Source organism: Artibeus jamaicensis, unplaced genomic scaffold, assembly GCF_021234435.1.
Source record: "Artibeus jamaicensis isolate MK-2021 breed Jamaican fruit bat unplaced genomic scaffold, CSHL_Jam_final contig_851, whole genome shotgun sequence".
In the NCBI taxonomy this organism is placed as follows: Eukaryota; Metazoa; Chordata; class Mammalia; order Chiroptera; family Phyllostomidae; genus Artibeus; species Artibeus jamaicensis.
In genome coordinates this window covers 5,535,535-5,552,638 of record NW_026521986.1, presented here as the reverse complement: position 1 = coordinate 5,552,638, position 17,104 = coordinate 5,535,535, and the positions used below count along the sequence as shown (strand labels likewise).

At 40.9% G+C, this 17,104-nt stretch overlaps 1 protein-coding gene, 1 long non-coding RNA gene and 1 pseudogene across 3 annotated transcripts in view; 2 read left to right on the top strand and 1 right to left on the bottom strand.

Annotated features, from left to right (window-relative positions):
- The first annotated feature begins 200 nt into the window (after nt 1–200).
- The window catches only part of SGPP1 (sphingosine-1-phosphate phosphatase 1), a 44,037-nt gene continuing 27,133 nt past the window's right edge, over nt 201–17,104 (top strand). The window contains exon 1 of one of the 2 annotated variants that reach the window (XM_037126015.2): nt 201–1,075. In XM_037126015.2, the coding sequence (XP_036981910.2) occupies nt 389–1,075 (687 nt within the window). In that variant the 5' untranslated portion in view covers nt 201–388. The remainder of the gene's footprint in view (nt 1,076–17,104) is intronic. The other variant, XM_037126014.2, reaches the window with a different exon arrangement.
- Nucleotides 5,039–17,104, bottom strand: part of LOC128628579 (uncharacterized) — a 67,586-nt gene continuing 55,520 nt past the window's right edge. The window contains exons 3-5 of the long non-coding RNA XR_008392999.1: nt 16,306–16,383; nt 6,743–6,843; nt 5,039–5,522 (exon numbers count right to left, since the gene is read on the bottom strand). This is a non-coding gene — a long non-coding RNA (uncharacterized LOC128628579). The remainder of the gene's footprint in view (nt 5,523–6,742; nt 6,844–16,305; nt 16,384–17,104) is intronic.
- On the top strand, nt 13,905–16,313 carry LOC119034867 (actin, cytoplasmic 1-like; annotated as a pseudogene).

Below are 17,104 nucleotides of genomic sequence, written 5' to 3'. Positions count from 1 at the left end.
ACACCGAGTTCTGCGCCGCCTACTGGGTATTAAGGCGAACCTGAGGGCCACCGTGGGGTGAGCCTCAGCACCCGGACGCGGCAGGGTGCACTTGGCGCGGACGCGCGCCGCCGGGCTCCCCCGCGGAGCTACACAGGGGGGCGGGGCGGGGCTCCGCGCGCCGGCGCGTGGAGGCTGGGGGCGGTGGCGGAGCGCGCGCCGAGGAGGGCGGGGCGCGCGGCGGCCGCTGCGGCCTGTGGCGCCGTCACCCGGCAGAACCCAGCTCGTGGAGCTAGGTGCTGCTGCTGCGGACGCTAACCAGGCGCACGGGAGCAATTCGGCGCTGTGCCGCGCCGACCTGCCCTCCTACCACCGTCCTCCCGTTCGTGGGCCGCGCGGGTCCGGTATCATGTCGCTGAGGCTGCGCCTCGCTCAGCTGGCTGGCAGTCTGCGGGAGCCGCAGAAAGTGGCCCGTTTCCAGCGGTTGTGTGGGGTGGAAGTACCGCGGAGCCGCTACGCCGCTGACCCGAAGGAGGATGAGAAGGCGGAGGCTCCCCTCTCCGGAGACTCCCGTTGCCGAGAGCGGCAGCCAGGGGCGTGCGAAGGCCCCCAACCTCCCGGGAGCGACCGCAATCAGTGCCCCGCCAAGTCGGGCGGCGGCGGCACCCCAAACGGCGTGCGAAACGGGCTGGCAACCGACCTGGGCCCAGCCTCGCCACGGCGAGCGGGCGCCCTGCGGCGAAACTCGCTGACCGGCGAGGAGGGCCAGCTGGCCCAGGTGAGCAACTGGCCGCTCTACTACCTGTTCTGCTTCGGCACGGAGCTGGGCAACGAAATCTTTTACATCTCGTTTTTCCCCTTCTGGATCTGGAACGTAGACGCCCTGGTGGGCCGGAGGCTTGTGGCCATCTGGGTGCTGGTCATGTACCTGGGCCAGTGCACCAAGGACATCATCCGCTGGCCGCGGCCCCCCTCGCCGCCCGTGATCAAATTGGAGGTCTTCTACAATTCCGAGTACAGCATGCCCTCCACCCATGCCATGGCCGGCACCGCCATCCCCATTTCCATGATCCTCCTCACCTACGGTCGCTGGCAGGTAAGCTTCCTTGTCCTCGCCCCGCACAGCCTGGGGCAGTTAAAGTACTCGGAGTTCTCTTTGGTCTCCGTGGTTATTTTAATTTGGCCGTTTGTTCCCCTCCCAAACTTCTCTTTGCACAAACAGGCTCATTTTAGGTTTAAAAAATTAAATGCTTGAGGAAACCTAGAGACTTAGCCATCAAATCATATTTTAATAGTAATGCTTTTCTTAGAACACGAAGTTCTAACACTGTTCGTGAGTACATTATTATTGGGCTTTGGCTGAGTTTTTGAACGGTTTTAATTCTCGTGCTGCGTAGAATATAATTGTGATTAATTATAATATCCTTATAATGAATTGTTAGGTGACTAAGACTCAGCTTCACCGTAGTATGGGGTGCTTTCCCCCCAAAAGATTCAGGCGTTGGTAAAAGTTTTTAGCTTTACTCTGTCCGAATCGGTGTTTATAAAACCTACTGTTTTATACTACTTATAATTCCGAAACAAATATGGTCGAACCAGGCAATGAAGTAATGAATTTTAAACGAACGCCACCCTTTATGAAAGTTAGTGAGGAACAGCCTCAGTTCTCTTTTTAAGGGGTGTGACTGCTAATTTTCTGGTAGACGCAAAGTTGTATCTTCTGGATCTCTAGTCTGTAGTAAAGCTCCTGCATTATGATTGTTACGTTAGCTTTAAAAGTTCGTAATTATATTCTTAAAATTAGGGCTCATGATCATATTAGTGGGTTTGTGAAAATGGCAAGTATGACAGCAGAGTCAGCCTGACAATTTGGAAAGAGTAATAGTAAATATTTTATATTTTGCTCACTTTTTTTGGCCTCCCACTTTTCAGTTTTTCGTGGTTCATAAATTAGGTTTTAAAACTCTCTTATAGATGCAAAATTTATTCTTGGACTACTGTCTTGTTTTATCTGTGTTTTAAATTGCGAGGAGACCAGTCCCTTAATTTAAGAGCCAATAATTGGGAGGGTCTAAGGAATCAGATTTTCTCAAGGCGTTTCCCATTACATCATAAAATCATCTTACACCGAGAAACATTTTATACGTTCTGTGCAAAACTTCTTTATGATTAGCTTACTTTCCCCAGATTTAGTTTCAGTAGAAATGCAATCTGGTTCCCATGGACACTTCTATGCAGTGTCCTATGGACACTTCTTATAGTACATGGAAAACATGTAATGTGCATAGGAAGAATGGCAGGGTTACAAGGCAAGAATACCATGGACAGGTTTTTTCCCCCTATTTAACCAAAGGAGATTTACAGTGATATTCAGATGGTGAAGTGGTGCTGCCTGTTTTTGTATACATAAATATCTCAAATTTTTATTTAATCTGAACATTTCAGAATTTAAGGTATTCATTCAGTTATGTTTGGCATGATATTCACTGGTATTAGCGAATGATGTTTCTTTTATGTTGATGAGACTTTCAGGAATCTATAATTATAGGGCCTTTTATAACTCCTCAATAAATAGCTGTGTTGCATGCTATTAAGATGAGCAGTCCAAATAGTTATTTATTGCTCATCATTCACTCAGAACACATACTAACACGAAGTCTGAAAGCAGTACTGATAGATTGTTTGCAGGGTGCAGCTATCAGTATTCTAATATTTCAGGGTTATCTGAATCATCAGAATAAGTTTATCTTACAGTTTTATAACAACCTGGTATATTTAATTCAAAGTTTGAGGAATTTGTATATCATACAGTTTTAAAATTTGAGTTATACAGGACTTAATTTCCTAGTTTCAAACTGTCACTTACAGATGTGGAAACACATATTACATTAGAATTAATTTAATATAATAAAATTTCTTATTTTACATTTTCCACTATAAATTTAAATAAACTCCTAAATTTATATGATTGCTTATCTTTTGGTTGTTTTGAAAGAAAGTCTCCCTTATATGAAAGTTCTATGTTTACCTGGCTGGTGTAGCTCAGTGGATTGAGCACCGGCCTGCGAACCAGAGTATCGCGGTTTGATTCCCAGGCAGGGCACAGGCCTGGGTTGCAGGCCAGTTCCCAGCAGGGGACACACGAGAGGCAACCATACATTGATATTTCTCTCCCTATCTCCTTCCTTTCCCCTCTAAAGATAAATAAATAAAATCTTTAAAAAAAGAAAGTTTATGTTTACAGATGTTTGACTGTAATAATTTAGTACAAAAACCAAAATGACTTTTTTTTAAACAGGAGAAAATAAAAGTTTAATTTATGTGCATTGGAATTTACATAGATACAATAAATCCATGAAAATTCTCAAAAAACAGTGAGACAACGTTGGGTAAATTAATCTATTTAAGCAAAGGAAAAAGGAGAAGGGGGAAATGGGGAATTAGATTTTAGAAGTGAGAATGGGCCACTTACAGGTAGTTGATAAGGAGCACAGCCCTGGCTGGTATGGCTTAGTGGGTTGAGGCTGGCTTGCTATCTGAAAGGTAATTGGTTCGATTCCAGGTCAGGACACATGCCTGGATCGCAGGCCAGGTCCCCAGCTGGCCACATGCAAGATGCAACCAGCTGATGCATCTTTCACTTTTAGTTTCTCTCCCTCTCTTTCTCCCTCCTTCCCATCTCTAAAAATAAATAAATAAAATCTTTAAAGGAAAAAGAGCACTACACACAGGGCAGGAAAATTCCTCCTAGGTCACTCAGAAACAACAGGACACAGCGGGTATCTAGGCAACAAGCAAGTGCCTGAAGCCCTCTTGTTTACTGTACTTAATTCAAATTAGGCTAAGGCAGATCCTAAAATCTCCTTTCTGAAGCAGGTTTTTCTGTTTGTCTCTCTTAGGTAGGAAAGGGAGGGAAGTCTTAACTTTCTGAGTTTTTGCAGCTTCAGGTTGACATAATTTTTGTCCCTTTAGTTTCATCTTTGAAACTTTATTTATCTTAAAATGTTTTAATTTATTGAATTTGAGAGCGAGAAAAACATCATTTTGTTTTTCTGCTTATTAATACATTCATTGGTTGATTCTTGTACGTGCCCTGACCTGGGATCAAATCTGAAGCAACCGTGACGTAAGGGGACAGTGCTCTAACCAACTGAGCTACTCACCAGAGCTGAAACTTTAAATAACAAACTTTCACATTCAAGAAGCTAAGTTGGTAGTAGTTTGCTCCAAATTTTATTGATTCAGTCATTCAGTTCTGAGAATAATTCAGTTCAAATAAACGTGTTGAGTCTCATTTCAGCAGTTGGTGCTGCACATGGGCTCTCAAAGTGAGGCCTGTACTGTGTGTGCGCACACAGTCAGGTGTTTAATAAGGGGTATGTCTATGATACAGAAGGAACAAACAAGAAGGGTGACGATTAGAGCAAATTATAAACCAGTTTCTGAGTCTGTAAGGATGTCAGTTGAGAAGACTTCTGCATGTAAGTGTCAAAGTTTCTTTCGCTGAAATGAAGGCAGGCAGTGACTGATAGAAACATTGTCTGCTGTCTCAACGCCTCTGATGATGTTGTCAGGTGTTCCAGTGAATTTGACTTTGCGAAGCATCAGTCACTGACACTAAGTTATTGTGGCAATTTTTCTGGTTTATATTGTGTCCTTTAGTTGCCTTTGCTATTGCAGGGCTCAAAAAAGTGTTAGTTCTTAATTCCAAGTCAAAGGATGGAAGAAAAATGAAACATTAGTTTGGAAGGTGATAGCCAGCTATTTAGGACAACTAGAAAATTCAGGATTCAGTCTAGTATATAGGTGAAAAATAAAACTTTAAAGGCAGTAAAGTGAACTAGACTCTAATATCCACAACTGTATATTGTACAGAGTGTAGCAAAAGTAAGTTTTTTAGTTGTATGTGAAACAGTTTATAATTGTATTATTATTTATTAATTATTGTATTATTTTCCGTAGGACCAACTGTAAACCTACATTTGCCCCACCCTTTAGATTCTATGGAAACACAGTTTTCTCCCTAAAATCATCCTCATTTTCTTCAAAGTTGGTCAAATTAAGATTATTGACTGCATAAGTCTAGTTTCAATAAATTTATCTTGATTATTTACAAAAATTTAACAAGAATAGCAATTGATCACATAGGTTCTCTTAAGTCTGCTTTGCCAGAATCTCATAAAGAATCTCCAGAGCCCCTCAGAGCAAAGAAGCCAAGCCACATAGTTGCTATCCAAATCTGCATGTAATACACATAGATTTGGGTGAATTCTCAAGGTCTTAAAGTTCCCAAAATGCCCTGAGGTTCTTTCTTTGCCATCTCTCAGGAAAGCAGCGTTCGTTTTTCACCTGGAAAGACTGCCATGAACCAAGTAAATAAGCAAGGTATCAGGTCGTTTTTCCAAATGGATTTTATCAGCTTCCAAAGTCAAAATTAATTCTTTACAGCTTTCTAGTGACATCCAGAGTCTATATGCATGTCTCTCTCAAATTAGACATTTCACTCAAGGTCTTGGTTAATAAAACCAGTTTCCAATTGTGTCCTGTTATAAAAGAACAGATTCTCATTGAATTCATACAAATAACCATATTGCCATAAAAATTAAATAATACTCACTAAGAGTTTCCAAATTCTGGAGGGATCAGGTAGGGAGAAAAATATAAAGGTTTCAATATTGCTTACAAAGGTATAATTTACCAAACTACTTTAAGAAAAAAAGTTTATATATGGACAACAAAAATTTTTTTAAATCAGCAATATTTTAAACAAAGTCATAAAATAATAATTTAAGTTCAGTCAGCCCCACATAATCAATTCTTGTTCATCCAGATCATCTGCCAGTATTTCTATAAGTCCAGATATTCTTTAGAGTTCTATAAATCTGAATCAAGTTTAAAGTTATCTGAAAATTTATTCCCAGCAAACTGCATTTTAAAATAAATCAGGGTCCTTTTCACGGATTGTTGAGATGAAACCTATTTGCAATTCATCACAGTAAAACAATGACCATCTGTAAATGACAAAACTTAAAATGACATGGTTATAGATCTGATTATAATGCAATTGACAAAGAACTTTGCTTTTGTGTAAGATACAACATTCCAACATAACAACTAGAATTGTAGATGAAGTTTTATCAAAACTTGGTAAATTGTTGGAAAGTTTTATAAAATCTTTAGAACATTTATTTTACTATTACTCTGTGTGTGCAAATTCAACAAATTATTATTTCTCTATTTGACAAAGCTTCCCATATAACTTTAAGCATATCAAACAGAGCCAGTGGTTTAAAATTCCTCTTTTATAAGGAGAAAAAATAAATCCTTTAGATCACATGTAGCAAACACAAGGCCTGTGGGCTGAGTCCGGCCTTCCACCTTATTTTATCTGACCCAGCACCTTGTTTCTACCCGGCAGCAGCACGGAGCTCCTTGCCCCTAGTTAAGGAGTAGTTAGTTACATTTATACAGTCTTAAAATTACATTTGGCCCTTTGAAGGCAACTGCAAGACTCATGTGGCCCCAGGTGAAAATGAGTTCGACACCCCTGCTTTCGATATTCCAGGGACCCATTGGGATAACCTGAAGCCATTTCTAGCTTAAGAAAAAGTCTCTTAAAATTTCAATGTTGGGCCCTGGCTGGGTGGCTCAGGGTGTTGGATCATAGTCCCGTACACCAAAAGGTTGCAGTTTTCATTCTGGGTCAGGGCACATACCTGGGTTGCAGGTTCAGTCTCCAATCAGGGTGAGTGAGGGCACATACCTGGGTTGCAGATTCAGTCTCTGATCAGGTTGAGAACAGGAGGCAACTGATCATTGTTTCTCTCTCACATGGATGTTTCTTTCTCCCCACCCTTCCTGTCTCTAAAATCAATAGAAATATATCCTCAGATGATGATTAATAAAAAGAAACAATGAAAGCCTGGTGTTTTTCTAATCAATAGTAGTTTTGGTTTACAGTCCTGTCTGTCCACTGTGCCCCTACTGCTTATTCAGGATAGGTGTGGTCCCTTATGTATACTTAGGATGCTGAAACATCTCTGGAAACTGAGTTATCTCATATATCATCCCTTCGGTTGGTAATAACTGCTCCCTCCTCCCTGTTACTTAATGTTCCTACTTGAAATCTGCTCAAGATTCACCTCCTACATGAAGCTTTTGAAATTAACCCTTTCTGTTTTATTATTCCTTACTTGTTCTTAAAGTGACAGTAAACCAAAAAAAAATTACTTGGAAGCTTGTTTAAAGTGAAGATTTTTGCACCTTACTCCCAGAGATTCTGACCCATTAGGTAAGGGAGGGACATTGCATTTTGCTGAAGTTCCACAAAGCTTTTTGATGAAAAAGATGTATTTTCTTCAACTCCTTCCAGTAAAATTAACTTTTGATGCTTAGAATAGATATTTTATATATCTCCAACAGTACTGTCTCAGCTCTTTTTCAGTTCTACTCTTTGAATCTTTTAAGGTATAATACATAAAGGAAGTTAGGAGCAGTATGGCTTAAAGGAAGTATTTGATATTGGAAGAATTTTTTTTTAATGTTACAGTGATACAAGATAGAAAGTGTTACGGCATTTCTCTAGATATTAAATAATATGAGATATATTATTCACTGGACTTTTTTGTAGCCTGAATAGGGAAAATAATAGACAATAAGAAGCATTAGAATTAAGAATATAGGTCTTTGAAGAATAGTCTAAAATAAAAATTAAGCATTCAGCCATGGCTGGTGTGGCTCAGTTGGTTGGAGCATCGTTCTGTAACCAAAATGTTGTGAATTCGATTCTTATTTGGGACCATGCCTAGGCTATGGTTTGACCCCCAGTCCAGCAGGCGAGGTGCATGCATTCCCCTGTCCCGACGCATATGATCCCCGGCCTGATTCCCGGTCCCGTCATGGAGGAGAGGCAACCAGTCAGTGCTTTTCTCTCACATTCGTAGTTTCTGTGTCCCTTCTTCTCTCTCTAAAAAGCAATGATTAGAAAAGAATATCCTCAGATGAGGACTTTAAAAAAAAGGAAACATTTATTTTGTATGTATGGTTGAATATTCTTTCCAGAAATAAAATCTTAATTTTAAATAATATAGTGTATAATGAATTCTAATTATATACTTGATTGAATAACATTTAAAAAGCTTTAGATAAATTTCACTTAAAAAAAATTAGTGTCACTTCATACTCTTTAGCCAAACCCATTCCCAACTAGTCCATATACTTTTATAATTTTTAGTAATAATAATAACAGTTATGTAATATTATTAATATTAACATGTTTTAAGGTCTCACCATGGGTCAGACATTGTTTGAAATGTCTATAACCTTATTTAACCTACTTTTACAACATCCCAGTGTTTGGGCCTACTATTAATAACAAGATTACATATGAGGAAACTGAGGTAGAAGGAGGTTAGTTAAGTAACTTACTCAAAGTAACACAGCTAGTAAGTGGCAGAGGCTGAATTAAACAGTTACACTCGAAAGCCCTGGGTGTAGCTCAGTGGATTGAGTGCAGGCCTGCAAACCAGAGGATTGCGGTTCGATTCCCAGCCAGGGCACATGCCTGGGTTGTAGGCCAGTTTCCAGCAGGGGGCACATGAGAGGCAACCATACATTGATATTTCTCTCCCTCTCTCCTTCCCTTCCCCTCTGAAGATAAATAAATAAATAAATAATTTAAAAAATAAACATACACTCGAGGGCTTCTACAGAAAACTTTTCAAATCACACTGTAATTTTGAAAAGAATATTAGCAGTAATAAATATTTTTGAAATAGATATCAGTATTCTTAAAATATAAAATAGCTTTTATATACTTTAAGTAGATAGTGTGTGAGGGTATGTACATATGCAATATCCACCAATATCTGTACTTCAAACATCATTGAGTGAAATCAAATGCAGATTTGATTACCCTTCTTTTTCCTTTATATTCCTGACATAAATAAAAAATTCAATAGACATAGTGAGAGCTTTGGAAGAGAAAAGCATGTGAGATATTCTGTCAAAATACAGTTTATTGTAGATAATAAAGGAGGATATCTCTGAGAACATGAAAAAATAAAAGGAAGAAAGGCAAGATGTAAGAGTTACAAAAGTAGGTCACAAATGACGAAGACCAGAAAATGCTTTAGGAGCCAAGGGAAACTGACCACTGTAGTAATTCTGGCAAGAAACAGTTTATTAAAGATCAAATTTTTGAAAAAACAATCAAATTGTTACTACTTGATTTCTTTTTACCTAGAGTGATACTTGTGTTCAAAATGCACATTTTTTTTCTGACTTTGTAAGTGCTATTGTTAATTATTGATTTAAAATTAATTTTATTTCCTTATTTGAATAGGTAATACATTGTAGAAACCTATTTACATAAAAATATGAGGAGGAGAGTACATTTCTCTTTTCCTGTTCCACAGATAACAGGATCTCTTTTCCAGAGGGATTTACTGTTTTCCTGTCTTGTTTAGCCTTCGATAGTCTTTACTTTTGTGGACATATATTTATGTAGTTTATTTTTCATACTGTTCTTTACCTTGGTTTTTTTGTTTGCTTGTTTTTTTATTTAGAAATATACTATGGAGCCCCAGCTGGTGTGGCTCCGTGGATAGAGTGTGGGCCTCCAAACCAAAGGATGGTAGTTCGATTCCCAGTCAGGGCACATGCCTGGGTTGCAGGCCATTTCCGAGCAGGGGACGCATGAAATGCAACCACACATTGATATTTCTCTTCCTCTCTCCTTCCCTTCCCCTCTAAAAATAAATTAAAAATCTTAAAAAAAAAAGAAATATACTATGGAGATTTTCCTTTTCTTTTACTCAACAATAAATAAACACTAATTTTGTATTTTTAATGCCTTAAATAACTTTTTTCTTCATTTCTTTTCTTTTTTAATATATTTTTTATTTTATTGATTATGCCATTACATTTGTTCTATTTCCTCCCTTCGTTCCCCTCCACCCTGCACACCCCTCCCCCACCATTCCCCCCCTTTAGTTCATGAACACGTGTCTCAAGTTCTTTAGATTCTTTATTTGCCCTACTATTCTTACCCTCCCCCCTGTCTATTTTCTATCTACTGTCTATGCTACTTATTTTCTGTACCTTCTCCCCCCTTCTTCTCCCACTCCCCTGTTGCTAACTCTCCATGTGGTCTCCATTTCTATGGTTCTGCTCCTGATCTAGCTGTCCTCTTAATTTGCTTTTGTTTTAGGTGTGGTTGTTACTAACTGTGAGTTTGCTGTCCTTTCACTGTTCATCTTTTTTATCTTCTTTTTCTTAGGTAAGTCCCTTTAACATTTCATATAATAAGGGCTTGGTGATGATGAACTTCTTGAATTTGACCTTATCTGAGAAGCACTTTATTTGTCCTTCCATTCTAAATGAAAACTTTGCTGGATAGAGCAATCTTGGATGTAGGTCTTTGGATTTCATAACTTGGAATACTTCTTTCCAGCCCTTTCTTGCCTGTAAGGTCTCTTTTGAGAAATCTGCTGACAGTCTGATGGGAACTCCTTTGTAGGTGACTGTCCCCTTATGTCTTGCTGCTTCTAGGGTTCTCTCCTTCATTTTAATCTTGGCTAATGCAATTGTGATGTGCCTTGGTGTGTTCCTTCTTGGGTCCAACTTCTTTGGGAATCTCTGAGCTTCCTGGATTTCCTGCAAGTCTATTTCCTTTGCCAGAATGGGGAAGTACTCTTATTATTATTTGTTCAGATAAGGTTTCCACTCATGACTGTTCCTCTTCTCCTTCTGGTAGCCCTATAATTCAGATGTTGGAGCATTTAAAGATGTCCTGGAGGTTCCTAAGTCTCTCCTCATTTTTTTGAATTCTTGATTCTTCATATTTTTCTGTTAGGTCATTTTTTTCCTTTCTTCTGGATTGTTCCCTTGATTTGCGTCCTAGTTTCTTTTCCATCACTATTGGTTTCCTGTGCATTACCATTCATTTCAATTAGTTTAGCCTTCATTTGTTCCTCTGATTTGTGACTAAAATCAACCAGTTCTGTGAGGATCCTGATCACCAGTGTTTTGAACTGTGCATCTGAACGTTTAGCTATTTCTTTATGGCTTAGATTTATTGGCTCTGGGGCTATGAGGCTCTGAATTGTTCTTGAGCCATGTTTTGATCTGTTTGTGCCTGTTACATATGAGAAGAGGCGCCTTAGGTGTTCGCCAGGGCGGGGCCACCCAAATCGCTGGTTTGTGATGCTGTATGTGGGGGCAGGGTCAGAGAGGGAGCAATGGATGTCCTCTCTGCTTGTCCAGTCTGCCTCACCACTCGCCCCGGCCTGTTTATCTGAGCACAAATGTGCGAGCCCACTGCCCTGCACCGGGCCCTGCAAGATCTGTCTCAACGCTCGTATCTTCACTGGTTTATCTGCGAGCAAATGTGAGACCGACTGCAGACAGCCAGCCACGCACCTTCCCTGGGGCCGCCTGTAGCTAGCCCGCACCTGGGATCACGCCCTTGGCTGCCTGCGCACCACCCGGGTCAGGGGATTTTTTTCGCCCGAAAGATCTGCTGCTGGTTTCGCCCCTCTCACCGGTTTAGCTGAGGGGTTCGTTATTTTCGGACTCCATATTGTTTGATTTTCTGTGTGGTTTGGTTGCATTTATTGTTGTTAAAACTTTGTTGTTTTTAGATTTGGTTGTGCGAGGAAGCAAAGTGTTTCCACCTACACCTCCATCTTGTCGGAAGTCCTCTAACTTAACTTTTTTAATATCCATAAAATCCTATGATTATTATCTCTGGTTTGTGGAAGAAACTGAGGCAGAAGGAAGTCAGGTAACTTGCCCTAGATGACTCGGCCAGTACATAATGTTGATTCAAACCCAGGAGGTTTGGCTGCAAAATGACGCTATACTACTGTGTTACACTGCTTGTCCATAGTACTTTTGGGGTTGGCCAAAAAGTCCGTTAAGATTTTTTCCTACAATGGCTCTAGTGGTGCTTAGTTGTGTTTAACTTCATTTGAAACAATTTTGTTAAATTGTGTTGTGACATTTGTCCTATCAGCATGCATTTTTAAAAAAATTATTTTATTGTTGTTCAATTACAGTTGTCTGCCTTTACCCTCCACCACTCCCCCCAACCCCAGCCAAACCCACCTTTCTCCCTGCTTCCACCCTCCCCCTTGGTTGTGTCCATGTGTCCTTTATAGCAATTCCTGAAAACCCTCTCCCCTATTGACCCCTCTCCCTTCCCTCTGGCTATTGTTAGATTGTTGTTAATTTCAGTGTCTCCAGTTATATTTTGTTTGCTTTTTTCTTTTGTTGATTATGTTCCTGTTAAAGACATTTTTTTAAAAACTTATCAAAATTGGTAAATTTTTCTACAGCCATTTTAATATTGAAGATGGAAGGAAACATGCAACATTGTCAGCGTATTATGTTTTATTATTTCAAGAAAGGCAAAAGTGCAATTGAAACATAAGAAAACATTTGTGCAGTGTATAGAGATAGTGCTGTGACTGATCGAATGTGTCAAAAGTGGTTTGCAAAGTCTCTTGGTACTATTGAAAGTTTGGCCAAATAGTTCTTTGCTGTGGGGCAGTCTTATGCATTGGAATATGTGGTTTTAAAATATATATATTTATTGGTTATGCCATTACCATTGTTACATTCCCTCCCTTCATTCCCTTCCACCCTGCACACCCCCTCCCCCCATATTCCCCCCACTTTAGTTCATGTCTGTATGTCATAAGTTCTTTAGCTTCTACATTTCCCACACTACTCTTGCCCTCCCCCTGTCTATTTTCTCCCCACCGTGTATGCTACTTATTCTCTGTACCTTCTCCTCTTCCCACTCCCGTTGCTAACCCTCCAAGTGATCTCCATTTCTGTGGCTCTGCTCCTGATCTAGCTGTCTGCTTAGTTTGCTTTTGTTTTAGGTGTGTTTATTAATAACATGAATTTGCTGGCCTTGCACTGTTCGTATTTTTTACCTTCTTTTGCTTAGATAAGTCCCTTTAACATTTCATATAATAAGGGCTTGGTGATGATGAACTCCCTGAACTTATCTGAGAAGCACTTTATCTGCCCTTCCATTCTAAATGAAAGCTTTGCTGGATAGAGCACTCTTGGATGTAGGTCCTTGCATTTCATGACTTGGAATACTTCTTTCCAGCCCCTTCTTGCCTATAAGGTCTCTTTTGAGAAATCAGCTGACAGTCTGATGGGTACTCCTTTGTAGGTAACTGTCTCCTTTTCTCTTGCTGCTTTTAAGATTCTCTGCTTATCTTTAATTTTGGGTAACGTAATTATGATGAGCCTTTGTTACTGCTTCCTTGGGTCCAGTGTTTCCATGTATGCCTCCTTTGGGACTCTCTGAGCTTTCTGGACTTTCTGGAAGTCTATTTCCTTTGCCAGAATGGAGAAGTTCTCCTTTATTATTTGTTCAAATAAGTTTTCTACTTGTTGCTGTTCCTCTTCCCCTTCTGGTACCCCTATAATTCAGATGTTGGAATGTTTAAAGATGCCCTGAAGGTTCCTAAGCCTCTCCTCATTTTTTTGAATTCTTGTTTTTTCATTCTTTTCTGTTTGGTTGTTTCTTTCTTCCTTCTGGTCCACTCCATTGATGTGGGTCCCAGTTTTCTTTCCATCACTATTGGTTTCCTGTGCATTTTCCTTCATTTCACTTAGTTTAGCCTTCATTTGTTCCTCTAATTTGTGACTAAAATCAACCAGTTCTGTGAGTATCCTGATCACCAGTATTTTGAATTATGCATCTGATAGGTTGGCTATATTTTGGTTGTTTAAAAGTATTGGCTCTGGAGCTTTGATTAGTTCTTCCAATTGAGCCATAATTTTTTGGTCAGGTCGTGGGTGTTACTGAAGGGCGGAGCCTTAGGTGTTCACTAGGGCAAGTCAACCCAGGTGGTTTGGTTGTGACACTGTATGTGGGGGAAGGGTCAGAGAGGGAACAATGGTGCTTGCTCTGCTCTCTCTTGGATTTCAGTCCCCTCTGTCACTTCCCACAAGCAATTTGGGCCCTTCTGGTGCTGGTTCCCCGGGTAGGTGAGCTTGTATACATTCTAGGACCCTGTGGGTCTCTCCAGTGGACTCTCCTGTGAGGCTGGGAGTCTCTCCCAGCACCTCAACCCCTGCAAGTTTTTCTAATTGGTGCTTTTAGGCTTTATTTCCCCTTGCTGGGGCCCTGGGTTGCGCAGTTTATCTCACTGCCCGTTTTTTGCCTGGTTTATCTGTGAGCAAATGTGTGTCCACGGTCAGCCAACCGCCTTGCGCGCCTCACTGGGTTTGCTCATTTCCTCCCTGCGCCCTGGTTCCAGCCACTGCTTTTTTCCGTCGGGACCCCTTTCCTCCAGCCACCGACTCTGCTCCTCTTACCAGTCTGGATGAATGGTTAGTCGTTGTTAGACTTCAGTACAGTTCAGTTTTCTGTCTGTTCTGGTTGTATTTTTGTTTCAAAATCTTTGTTGTCCTTAAATTTGGTTGTGCGAGAAGGCACTATGTTTCCATGTATGCCTCCATCTTGGCCAGAAGTCCTGCATTGGAAGATGTTTTGCAGCACCCCTGGTCTCTACCTACTAGAAGCCAATAGCAGGAGATAGCCAACATACTCAAAATATCCAAATCAATAAAGTTATTGTGAAAATGAAAAATGTAAATATATCTTATTTTACAGAAAAAAATCATAATGTACTTTTTGGCTCATCTAATAGTATAGAATTAGTAGAGAATTTTAGGAAAACTGCTAAGATTTTGTCCACCCACTGGCACAGGCCTCTTGCCTCCACCGCTCTTCCACCTTTGCTGGTCTACTCCACCTCCAGCTTGTCATGGGTGATGATACTGCTGCACTTGTGGTCAACAGTGGCTCCAGTATGTGTAAGGCCAGCTTTCCCTCCATTGTGGGATGCCACCTGGCCCCAGGGCATGATGGTGGGCATGGGCCAGAAGGAATCCTGTGTAGGCGATGAGGCCCAGAACAAGAGAGGCTTCCTGACCCTGAAGTACCCCATTGAACATGGCATTGTCACCAAATGGGACGACATGGAGAAGATCTGGCATCACAGTGAGCTGCATGTGGCCCTCAAAGGAGCTCCCATCCTGCTCACTGAGGCCCCTGGAACCCTAAGGCCAATTGTGAGAAGATGACCCAGATCATATTCGAGACCTTCAACACACCCGCCATGTATGTGGCCATCCAGGCCATGCTGTCCCTGTATACCTCTGGCTGCACCACTGACATTGTGGTGGTGACAGGGTGACCCACAGTGTGTCCATGTGCAAGGGCTGTGCCTTCCTTCGTGCCATCCTGCATCTGGACCCGGCTGGTCAGGACCTGACTGACTACCTCATGAAGCTCCTTAAGGAGCGTGGCTACAGCTTCACCACCACAGCCGAGTGAGAAATCATATGTGACATCAAGAAGCTGGGCTACATTGCCCTGGACTTCAAGCAGGAGATGACCATGGCTGTATCTTCTTCCTCCCTGGAGAAGAGCTATAAGCTGCCCCACTGGCCAGCCATCACCACTGGCAACAAGAGGTTCTGCTGCCCAGAGGCCCACTTCCAGGCTTCCTTCCTGGGCATGGAATCCTATGGCAGCTACAGAACTACCCTCCACTCCACCATAAAGTGTGACATTAACATCCATGAGGACTTCTGTGGCAGGACCACCATGTACCCAGGCATCACCAATAGGATGCAAAAGGAGATCACAGCCCTGGCTCACTGCATGATGATCAAAATCAGTGCGCTCCCTGAGTACAAGTACTCTATGTGGATCCGTGGCTCCATCCTGCCCTCCCTCTCCACCTTCCAGCAGATGTGGATCAGCAAGCAGGAGTGTGACAAGCCCCGCCCCTCCATTGACTACAGCAAATGCTTTAGACAAACGGTTACTTAGTTGATTACACTCTTTCTTTATAAAACCTAATTTGCACTGGCAGAAGCAGAAAATGATATAAGATCCATATGGCTTTGTTTGTTTGATTTTTTTTCTGGTGCTTGACTCAGGATTTAAAAACTGGAACAGTGAAGGTGACAGCAGTCCATTGGAGCGAGCATCCCCAAAGTTCTATAGTGTGGCCAAGGACTTTGATTGTACAGTGTTCATTTTTTAAAGTAGTCATTCCAAATATCCGTGAGATGCATTGTTACAGGAAGTCCCTTGCCTTCTCCAAAGATACCCACTTCTCCCTAAGAAGGGCCAGCCCTTGCCAGCATCCACACAGGGGAGGGATGATAGCATTGTTTTGTGTAAATTATGTAATCCAAATTTTTTTTATCTTCACCTTAATACTTGTCCTTTTTGTTGTATTTTGAATGGTCAGCCATCATGGCTCCCCCTTTTGTCCTCACCTTGAGATGCGTGAAGGTTTTTTGGTCTTCCTGGGAGTGGGTTGAGGTATGGAGGCAGCCAGGGCTTACCTGTACACACTGTAAAGAAAAAAAAAGAATTCTAGGAGAGAGATTACTGGGTCAATGTGTACGCATTTAGAACATTTAGAGCTCTTTTATGTATAGACAAAAATGCTTTCCAGAAAGGTTGCATCAATTTTCATTAAACTAGCAGTGTATGAACAAGGCACATATATCATTAATGTGTTATCCTTGTCAAATGTTGTTTACATATATACTATCCATTCCTTGAATTCAAAATGTAATTTTGGGGGGTGTCTGCCTTTGTCCCATATTTAAATTACTCTGAAAAATTTTAATTCTAGTAAAAATAGTTTTTGTAATTACTTTAATTTCAAGTAATTTTATTGACTTCTTTTACTAACTTCTATGAATATCAGTAGAAAATGCCATAATATAAAAAATAATTCTGATTATGTGTGGTTGATAGTTAAGGAAAGCATATCAGTGAAAGTAAAACTGTTGGGTAGAATAACCGAAGGAAATGTTTAGATAAGTGTTACTGTAGCAGGATGTGCAGTGAGACGATTAGGTGCTGGTATGAAGTTAAAAGCATCTAGGAGGTTCTGTGAACTGTTTTGGGTTTGGTAAATTTTTATGAATTTGAAAATAATGTGAAGGCTGGCAAATCTTTCTCTTTTGATAAGATCTAAAGATTGAATTTAAGTAAAGATTCAGTTCAAAAATTGAATTTGAGGATATACATAAATTCAGCAGATAAAGGTCAACATTCTCTAAG